Genomic DNA, 11137 nt, shown 5'->3' with positions numbered 1-11137 from the left:
ACGTTGGTGAAAATCGACATAAAAATGAGCAGAGAGTAAAAGAGACGACAGGAGTCTGGATGAATGTGCAGAGGAGTGGTCAAATATATTTCTCCTTTTGCTCCAACCTAGTGAAATGTTATAGGGATAAGAGCTGTCATGATTGCAAAAGAGCCTTGTGCAATAAATTAATAGCTTGGGTGTGGAGGTTGCTGGAAGTGTTGGTATCCTGGAGACAATTTCAGCACTCACTTTTAAGGGTTAGTAGAAAAGGGGCAAGCACAAACATGCTTTAGTTTCATTTTGCTGCATGAAATCAGTGAATTTGTTTCCCCAAACATTTCCATATCCATAGAATCAGCAAACTCTGATCTTATCATGGGAAAAACACTATGTCATTGACAGTTTGACCTTTTTAAAATACTCTGATTACACAAAAGTCAATGTCACTTATTGCTGAGGGAAAGGAATCTCATGACTTTCTAAATACTGATTTAGTATAGGTTCTCCATGACAAGGAGTACCATGATTTAAATATAATCACTTTGATATATTTTTTTAAAAGTGCATGCAGTAATAAAGATACTGTAAATGAGGAATATTTTCCAAAGACAAGTCTCCACATGAAGTGCTGCAAAAACAAACAAGATACAACATCTATGGAGGTATGTGCTGACTCCCGGGGATCAGAACTGAAACTGCATCCTCCTTCCTGTACATTACAGTGAAATCACAATTCAAATTATTTCCTTTGTTAAGTTCCAAATACTAAATAACATAAACTTAAGAGTCTCACACAACTGTCTTTTATTAATTCAGTTAAGAAATATATATAAAAAAAGATATATAAGTGAATTACTTCAGAAAAATAGTTTGATTAACGTTGCAGTAGAGAAATTTAATAATTAAAAATGTAAATATTAATGAATGTTATAATTTCAGACAATTTCAAGATATGAAAACACAATAGATACCTTATTTAAACAAAACTCTCTCCACAGCAGGGCTGGTTATGGTGATGACTTCGTGGCATGTGGCTGTCAATAGTCATGAAAAAAAGACAAATTGTGAAAACGATCAATTTATCAATGCATTTTCTTTTGTAATTATTAGCTTCACAAAATATTGATTTAATTTAGATTATTTTGTGTGTAACTTATGTTAATTAGTAGGAAGTATGCATGTATGTAAGAGAAATAAAATAAGACTTCAAATTTTGTTGAAACAAAACACGTGGCTAATAACACGTCCCGCATTTCCGGGTAACTTCCCGTCTACTGGCGCTAAAAACACCTGTAAGTGAATTCCGGGCCAGCAGGGGGCGTCGTGTCATTTTTTGTGCTTTGCATCTTCGCCGGGCGGGATTTCCGCAATAATATCAAGTATGGCGAAAACATACGACTATTTGTTTAAATTACTGCTAATCGGGGACTCTGGTGTCGGGAAGACCTGTGTCCTCTTCAGGTTTTCAGAAGACGCCTTCAACTCAACGTTTATCTCAACAATAGGTGCGTTTTGCGGGGGGGTATTTTGGTGTGTTCTGTGTGTTTATAGTACGTAGAGGGACTGGCTCTGCGGATACGTCTATTTGCTGGAATGCTTGTAATGCAATATATGGAGATGAGACATTGACTTTGTTAGTAAATGTAAATTTTTGTGCCGTATTTAGGTGACATGGTCGCTTGAATAAATCTCGGTATAGAACAGCTGTTAATATTTCATGTATAGCTTATTTAGAACTAATTTGACATTACATTTATCCTGTGTAAGCCCAAGTGTCAACCGTTAGACCCGACTATGTCCTGGAAAGACACCGGAAAACCTGATGTGTTGCACATTAAATGCTTTTTTTGTTTCTTTTTTTCATAAGCGATATTTTCTATTATATGAGCAGTGCTGTCTTTTGTTGTGTAAATAGTTTGCTTTTTCTTGTGGGGTGTTATTGCATCTTAAAAGTTATCGTTATGATTGGAATTCTCGTTTCCGTTTATCTTCCTGCAGGTATTGATTTCAAGATTAGGACAATAGAGCTTGATGGCAAGAAGATAAAGTTACAGATATGGTAAGAGCACTTAAAAAACCGGTGCAATGTTTTGTTGCTACACTATAAAAGTATTGACACCCCTTGAATCCTTCTACATTTGATCACTTTTCCAAATTCAAGCTTCTGTATATTTTGTTGGGATTTTCATCTGCTGTCATATCCAATGTTGAAGCTCCTCGGGGATGCGAGTTTGACTGTTTTGTTTACTCTTAAAAATTACTCTTATAGTACAGTTTTACTTAATTTACTTGACACCTGGGACAACCCAGGGCTGCACCAATAGAGTGTTGGTGAAGATGCTCAATGGACAGGTGAAAATACTCATAAAATAAATAAAAACTGAATAAATATTTTTCAGACAATCCTCTGATTGTCACAAATTTCCATTATCATCCATAATGAAAAAAAAATTAGGTTCTTTGGATAGTTTGAAGTCATTATATGACATCTGTTGTCTAGAAAAAATTATCATTGAATTGATCCGTTAAAAGACAAAACAAAGAATATATTTCCCTTGACACCTGAAGTCTTTGGAGCAAGTAAAAAAGTTCTTCTGTTTTATACTAAAGTGTTGAGTGTTTTGTAGTACCATAAAACCTTTTTAGTATGAGTCAAACTATTCCTGATAAATCTAAAGTGCTTCATCAAATGAAAATTTGCTCGAAGATTGTAGGCCATCCCAGTCCAAAACCTGCATGAAACGTCTTACTGTAATAATGTGAAGTTAGCTAAAAACCTGACCATGCTCTGAACCAGGAATGCAGACTGTTACTATCAGGTCAAAGATAAAAGGCTCCGCAGTTTCATAAGGTTCAACCGAGAAATGCTTCTGCACACAAATAAATCCTGAAGCAAAACATGGAATGCTATCATCTTACAATCTATACCTCTTGATTCTGTTTGTATATGAGTGTCTGTAAATAATGGTGCTGTGATGCAGGACACATTTCAGACTTGTTCTGACAATGCACAAGTATACCATGTTTTATGTGACTGAAAAAAAAACACTAAGTAGTGCTTGACAGTGAAGTTGAGTGAAAATTAGAAATGGTTTCAAAATTCTTCAAATAAAAATCTGTAAGGTTTTTTGTGTTTTTCTATTAGTCTTCTTTACCCTGCTACTCCTAAATAAAACACATAGCAACTTATTACCTCCAAAATTTGTAAATAGACTCCACCTGAGAATAATTTAATCTCAGCATAAATACAGATTTTTTTTTCTTTTTTTGGTGAAGCCATGCAAGCTCCAGTTTCCGTACAAGCAGTGCAATGCCGGCTGTTATAATAATATATGGAAGCTTCTGGTTGTATAATGCTTAAGTGGTGTCAATACTTTTGCAAGCCACAGCTCATTTTGTGTTTGCTGTATTTTGTATTTCTGTAAACTCAAGTAAAAAAAACAAACAAAAAAAACCTTGTAATATAGAAAAAACAAAAATATGAGAGAATCATTCAGGTCTATCAAACCCTATTTACATTTATGGTAAACCAGGAAGAGGAAATTTCATGGGTGTTATGTGTTCAACCATGTAGGAAGCCAATCAGTGGATTTTCTTTTTAAACTAAAACTCTGTCGGCTATGATTTGCTGCTGATAAAAGCAAAATAAAACTTTCTAATCTGATCCTAAAGATAGAAATGTCATTCTTTTTATTTTAATTGATGTATTTGACTCCTGCAGGGACACAGCTGGTCAGGAACGTTTCAGAACAATCACAACGGCCTACTACAGAGGAGCAATGGTGGGTAGCCTCACATGCTACTAGTTTCTGTTTCCTAAGCATTAAAAGGCTCCTCAGCTGCATTTACAGCAATATTTTTCATGTACTGCTCTTTGCAGGGGATCATGCTTGTCTACGACATCACAAATGAGAAATCATTTGACAATATCAAGAACTGGATAAGGAACATAGAGGAAGTATGTACCGCTTCAAATTTATCCTCTCTGACACGTTTGCGGCTCCATTTTAAAATGTTTCCTTTTCCTCTGTTAATGTAGCATGCGTCATCCGATGTCGAGAAGATGGTTCTTGGCAATAAATGCGACATCAACGACAAGAGGCAGGTTTCCAAAGATAGGGGAGAGAAGGTGAGAATCTCAGTCAAACATAGATGGAAGGTTATTTATTGATAATATAGCAACACATATGATGGCAAGTTCAACGAAATGTAATTTGGGAAAATGTATTTTTTTTATTTCAGCTTGCACTAGAGTATGGGATCAAGTTCATGGAGACCAGTGCAAAGGCCAACATCAATGTGGAAAATGTAAACTATTATTATCTAAAAATCTTTTCACATATGCACTTGTTTCATTTAATTTGTTAGCAGTCTGGCTACATGTCTGTATGATTGCCTTACGAACAATTTCAAATGTGTCAGAAATATGCAAAATGTGTCTGTATATCAGACAAAGTCATAGAGATATTTCAGGAAATAGGTCAGAGAGTTAGGGGGTTTACTGCTGACAACATTCGACTAAAAGTTGCCTAATTGTATTATTGGTGAGACATTTAAGATTTAAGTCAGAGAAAGCACAGAGATGTAAGGTCTTTGAAATAAAACTGGATTTTCTACATTTCTGGCTGTGAGAAAGTGAGAGAAAGCAAGACTGTAATGAGTAACATGAAGGCTGAATGTGTTATGACAAAGTTGCTCTGTTAATCCCTTTAAAATTTTAATGTGCGTCTGTAATGGAACACATATAAGTCGCTAAACCAAAGTGCTTTAATAGAAGGCAATGGGACACTTCTGATCAATGGTTGGAGTTAAAACGTTGTCATGGATGGCTGATGATCAGCACCAACATATAATATTAATCTCATTATTTGACGTAAAATGTCAATAAAAGGATGATTTAAAATTGACCCAATACCGACAGAAGTGCTAGTTAAAGCATATAAAACATTTAAATACTTTTTATTGTTTTACATGAATTTTATATTTCTTCATTTTCTCTTTATTATGAATATTTTCTAATGTTTTTGGACTTTAGTGGTAAACCCCTAAAATTTCCCATTATCATTTTAAAAAATGATTTCATACACTCTGGGCTAATAACTAATGCATTATTTAATGACCTTGACATGTGTTTGGATTCCCAGGCGTTTTTGACTCTTGCCAGAGACATCAAATCAAAGATGGACACAAAAATGGTAAGAAGCCATTTCATTCATACATTCCTTAAAAAGTATATATTTTTTGTCTTTATATCATTTCATATTTTGTCAAATTACAATCACAAACTTCAGTGTGTGCTGCTATTGTGGTGAGCATTTTTACTATTCTTTCTTCAGTCAATAGTTTGGATAGTCTATAGTCTCTCTGTCTCAAATTTTATAGGAACCATCCATAAACAACTGTTTCACATTCTAATCATAGATTTTCAGTTGCATTTGGGTGTGGACTTTGAATAGGCCTAAGAATGAACCCTCTGCCCCACTATCAAGTCTTTTTCATCCTCTAAAAGTTTTTCCTCCAGGTTTGGCCTGTATTAAGCTCCGTCCATCTTCTCATCAACTCTGACAGTCTGTCCTGTCCTGCGGAAGACAAACATACGTTAACACATGTAACATGTGTTACATGTGTTATTATGTAACACTTGCCTTCATTTTATTTTCAGTCTTAGTTTTCCACCATGTAGCATTTTGTGTCTTAACTGAAAAAGGTCAAATTATGGTGAGGGGCAGTGTTGTGGTCAAGACCACCTAACCCGAGACCAAGACAAGACCAAGACCAGAGTGTATCGAGACTGAGACAAGACCAAGACTTTTAGGGTCCGAGACCAAGTCAAGACCAAGACCAGAGTGTATCGAGACCGAGACAAGACCAAGACTTTTAGGGTCCGAGACCAAGTCAAGACCAAGACCAGCGGCCCGTGCTACATGACACAATAAAATGTGAAATATGGTCAGAATTGCTTCTCAAATTGATCTGAAAGATCCATATTCCCATAAAAATACCTAGATATTAAATATTTAATAAATGTTACCAATATTAAAAGCAGAACAATGCTATAATCTCTCTCTGCTATAATCCGTGGTGGTCTCGTGCCATTCCTAAAAAGATAATGCCCTAGGCGTTTGCCCATATTGCTCATGTCAGAAACCACCACTGTCTGCACCATTAAACATAGCAATTGAGCCAATGCCCTGACGGTAAATAACGTTCAACTATGAACACTGACCAAGGAGCAACAAGCAAGAAGTTACCACAAGCACAAGACGCTCATCGTGACTGTTCTCACCCTCTCTCCCGCTATGTGAAGCCAGGTAGTCTGACACCATGGCACACATTAACAGCTGCCACTATGAACAAAAACAATCAAAAAGCAATCTGCGTGCTCTTTCGTTCTTGTGTTTTATTATTTGTTCATTAAAAAAATATCAATGTACATAATTTATATAAAATGATAGCTACTGCAGTGTACACAGAGCATTACAAGAACAAAGAACGGTGTTCTATCAGGTCAGCATACGCTGTCAAATATAGCACGAACTCACGGCTATATCTGTCAGACACGTCATTACCATATGATTTTATTTAATCGGCAACATAGAATCATGATGTAGATCATCATACCCTTTGTTATTAACAGTTGTATGGTATCCTGACTTAGCGGTTAAGCAGGTTAATGAGTTTTACACGGGCATGTGTTGTAGTTGACCGCAGCTGCAGCCAGACCCTGTTTTAAATACACTTTGAAACCACGACAACGCATATCTATATAGTTATCATTGGAAACAATTTAATGACTTCTTTTCATCATAACTTGTTCTGACAACTCCTCTGACAGTCAGACTTATTAACGCGCATGTGCAGGCATGGTACTCACTGCATGTATGCTATTCTGACAGCGTATGGTAACCTGATAGAACAATGGCTCTCAGTGACATTCCAGTCCTATCTAATAGGTAAAGAGCCATGCAGAAGAATTGGACTGTTTCTGAATGTCACATCACTATATTGCAGACTTTTGGACACAGCGTTGTCCCACATATGCGACAAATTAGTCAACACCTCCGCACAATAATTCAGCGCAGTGAGTGACAACTTTTTTTCATCACAAATGCTTAGGTGTCTCCATACAGCTAGCTTTGCTAGCATCATGTCAACGGAGCTTACCTTTCTTTGAGCTACTTTTCTAAGCGACAAAAACAGCTAGACGTTGTTTCCACCGTCTTTGAAAGCGAAGTGCTGCTGAGCTAGCTGTGGCCATCGGATTTCTGATGATTTATGCAGCTCTATTATATTACTGACGATTAGACGGACATCTTCTGCCGCTCAGAGGAAACCACTGTGCATGTCTCAGAGCGCCACGTACGAGTGAAAGGTGGGGAGGGGAGGGGGGAGAAACAGAAACACGTAATTGGTTGGATTTTAATCAGTGCATTTTGCATCCAATGAAAACGAAGATGTTAACAAATAAACTGGACAGTATGCTGTACGTTTAGTGATATTTTCACAGTTGCGGTCTTGACTGGTCTTGAAATAAACCAGTTGAGACCTCCGAGACCAAATATGGTCGAGTCCGAGACGAGACCGAGACCATCAATAAATGGTCTTGAGACCAAGACCGACCTTGAGTACTACAACACTGGTGAGGGGTGAATAAATGTGCACCCAACACTTTTCAGATTTCTATTTGTGAAAACCTTAAACAGTTTCCTTCCATCCTACAATTATGTACTGTTGTTTGTTGCTCTATCACAGAAAAACCCAAGAAAACACATTGTCACCTTCCTAAAATAATGGCCTGGATCATTTGTTTCCAAAAGATGATCTGATAAAAAATAAATCAGTTTTGACAGAAAATGACATATTCCATTATTTTAGGAAGGAGAAAACATTGAAGTTTGTGTTTGTAAAGTTATGAACTGATAATACTTTTGCGTGTTCTGGAAATGATGGTAAGATCCAAACCAGCAGTACCTTTTTTCTTTAATAATCCATTTTGGGTTTCTTAAAACTAGGCCTGTCACAATGAACAATAAATCAACTAATCTCATGATAAATTAAAACAAACCCAATAATTTCCATTTGCATGATTTAGAGTTTTTCTCTTTTCTCTCTCTTTTTACCAAAAACTGGTTGACAAAAGTCTTCAGTCAAGTTCAATGTTTACAGACATTTCATAATTAATTTTATTTGTTGTTTCTGTTGTTTTGTTTACTTAGTTTTGGATACTTAAAATGTCTTCCAGTTTTAAATATTCAATAGAATTTAAAGTTTATCAATCTTTGAGAATGTGTTCTTGAGTTACTGTGCCATTACCATTATTGGTCAATATTGTTGTTGTGAGACCATTTCCATCGTTTACGGCAATAAATTCTGTTGCAATTGATCGTCCAACAAAATTTGTTATTGTGACAGAACTACTTGTTCAGCTAGTTTTTTTTTTTTTTTAATTGATGTTTTTTTGTGATTTTTGCTGCAGGAAGGCAACGCCCCTCAGGGCAGCAGTCATGGAGTCAAGATCTCCGAGCCACAGAAAAAGACCAGTTTCTTCCGCTGCAGCTTGCTCTGAGAACAGAAGCCTTCCATGCTGGCCTCAGGCCGGCCGGACACAACTTGACTGTGCTTGCTCTCAGCACTTCCTCCTCTCTTTTTTTCTTCTTCTTTTTTTATTTTTTTATTTTGCTTATTCTACCCAACCATGGCCTCTCCCGGTTCTCCCGGTCTGCAAAAACCACTATTGTCAGTAAGCGGAGGACTTCCCCTCCACTCTTCCTTTTCTGAAGGCTTCCAGAGGTGCGTCGCTTCCATTATTAGAGGAAAACTTGTCTTTACTTTTCAAGAGTTTTTAACTGACAAAGGACTCATCACTGATGTGTTTTCTGTTACAAAATCGGGGGCTTCTTGTATTTCTCTCAGTCGGTAGCACAGCCAGCAGCAGAAGATACTTGCCTCATTATAATGTTTTTGAATTGGAAATCAAATGTGGTATTTTGGTCTACTTTTAATAGCACTCTTTAGGTGTTTGTGTTACACGTTGCTGAGCAGAGACTGATGGTTCTGAACTTCAGTGAAACAGAGTTGCACTTTTTTCATATCAGCAGCTGAAGTCATATCAAGGCGTATAAAGTCCATTCAAAATTATTCAGAAAGTTTTGTTTTTGTTTGTTCTTGTTTGTTCTTGTTTGTTGTTCTTGACAATCATCCGATGAGACTGAAAATGTCCTGATCACTGCCTCCAAGCTATTTTTGCAGTAGCATTCAAGTGTAGGTAAAATATCATCCTGTGTTTTCTCAGTCCTGCTTTCCAAATTTAGATAAAAAGAAGAGGTGGCATATTTTTGTAAAAGGGTCTTTAAAGTGGCAACTTGTATTAGTGGTAGAGATGGACTATGAGACTTTTCCTGGTTGAAAGAACCTTTTCTTTATGCTAATTTCTTGCTATGAAGGCATAAAAAGGTGAAATGGTTCCATAGGTTCCTTGATAGATGTTGCAGTTTTGATTCTAACAGAAAATGAAGGACTTACGAGATTATTCCCATCAAAGCATAAGCAACAAACCCTCTGTTGATTTTTGTTGAACTGAAAATGAATTGTTTTGAAGCATATGCTATTGGTTGATGCATTTATACACTGAAGACAGTGAGATTTCACATTTTATAACGCATTTAGTCAATAAAAAAATTATTTGATATTCTAATGAAAGAAAAATTGGCTTATTCCAGGTCTTGTCAGATTGGTTGTTGCATTTATATATCGTTAAATCTTTGGAAATAACTGAAGAGGCCAATAGTAATAAACTGTTATATGATAAATAAACATTCGGTTTGTCAGATTGGGTTGCGTTATCATCTGTGTTTGACAGCCACACAGGCATGTGGGCCTGGTGTTTACCCAAAACCAAGTATTTTCAGAAACTCTTTAAGATTAAGCCCTAAAATGTTATCAGTCAGAACAGACAGATTCTGAGGCCCAAAATATAGAAACCAGATAAAAAATTTTACCACCACAGGTTAAATCTACCTATATTAAAATGTTTCTTCATAGTGGTTTGGGCGTAACTGGTTGAAGGATGGATTGCTGTGAACATAAATGGAAAAATTAAGTATTTAAATTTGTAGAAATACCCCTAGTTTTTTAAAAAACAAATAACAGAAATAGAGTATTTATTCATTAGGTTTTCTAGGAGTCGGATAGATGATGCCGCTTTATTTACTTCCTGTTTGGAATCAGACGTTTGTGCTTCATTTGTCCTCAGATGTCAAAACTCTCATTATATTCTACAGAAAAATATGGAGCTGTGTTGAACATTTGCACTAGTTTTTCAGCAATTTTCCCAAAGTTTTTGAAACGGACGTAGAGCATCACACATCCTCCACCTTGCTTAACAGTGAGCATCAGGTGCTTTTCAATCTATTCCTGTTTCACACAGGAAAAAGTGTTGTATTATATTTTAGTATTTTCCAGATGTGGATAATAAGGGAAGCTTTAATCCCTACCACATGGTCTAAAACTGCTATCTATTCAGCTGGTTACCCATGCAATCACTTCTTCCATATTTTAAACATGACTGCAGTAGCAATGGCTGCTGCTAATTCATGGTGAACAAAAATGGAGGGCTAAACTAGACAAATAAGTCTGGGAAAGTTTGGGATATTTGGCATGAAAAATGAGTGGAAAGTCACACAAACTGAGCTGATCACGTCAAATCTTGATAGAGTCTTATTCTGCTAATATTATGACTATATTTTTGTAATTAAGCAAAAAAAAATTCCTAGCCTGCCCATAATACTATGTTGAATAACTCACAGAAGAGATAACTGAAATAAAATCCACGTTTTAAAAATATTTGTAATTTCTTTTTTTTTTTTTTTTTTTTAGAAAAGAAAGGAAGAAAATGTAATTATAAAATTGGATCTGGCATGAAAAAACAAACTCGACAAACTTCATATCTTCCCGATTGAGATGGAGGGACCTGTGATGCTTATTCGGCGGCTTGGTTTTTAATGGTTACCATGGAGACGGTGAACAAAATACGCCAATCCTCTCACCAGGAAAATTGTTTCTAGATAACATTCAAGCTCAAATGACGCCTCTGGTCATGAACTGCAGGTTCCCTTTGAGCTCCCCCAGCACTTTACCAGTACGTTGTGTGTTTGTC

At 36.3% G+C, this 11137-nt stretch overlaps 1 protein-coding gene across 1 annotated transcript; it reads left to right on the top strand.

Annotated features, from left to right (window-relative positions):
• The first annotated feature begins 1286 nt into the window (after positions 1–1286).
• Positions 1287–9676, top strand: rab8a (RAB8A, member RAS oncogene family). Its single transcript, XM_007563785.2, has 8 exons — positions 1287–1487; positions 1981–2041; positions 3704–3764; positions 3863–3940; positions 4022–4111; positions 4225–4290; positions 5127–5177; positions 8459–9676. Exons 1-8 carry the CDS (start codon positions 1364–1366, stop codon positions 8546–8548), a joined length of 621 nt encoding a protein of 206 aa, XP_007563847.1. The 5' UTR covers positions 1287–1363; the 3' UTR covers positions 8549–9676.
• The last annotated feature ends 1461 nt before the right edge of the window (positions 9677–11137 follow it).

Source organism: Poecilia formosa, unplaced genomic scaffold, assembly GCF_000485575.1.
Source record: "Poecilia formosa unplaced genomic scaffold, Poecilia_formosa-5.1.2 Scaffold151, whole genome shotgun sequence".
Lineage (NCBI taxonomy): Eukaryota > Metazoa > Chordata > Actinopteri > Cyprinodontiformes > Poeciliidae > Poecilia > Poecilia formosa.
The sequence above is the reverse complement of the archived record's forward strand: the minus strand, read 5'-3'. Positions and strand labels throughout refer to the sequence as shown.

Bases quoted from the DNA above. Each gene is read 5' to 3' on its own strand.
- rab8a (XM_007563785.2), top strand. From the start codon at position 1,364: ATGGCGAAAACATACGACTATTTGTTTAAATTACTGCTAATCGGGGAC. The intron at 3,941-4,021 runs GTATGTACCGCT...CTGTTAATGTAG, and splicing joins GGATAAGGAACATAGAGGAA to CATGCGTCATCCGATGTCGA. The intron at 5,178-8,458 runs GTAAGAAGCCAT...TTTTTGCTGCAG, and splicing joins CAAAGATGGACACAAAAATG to GAAGGCAACGCCCCTCAGGG.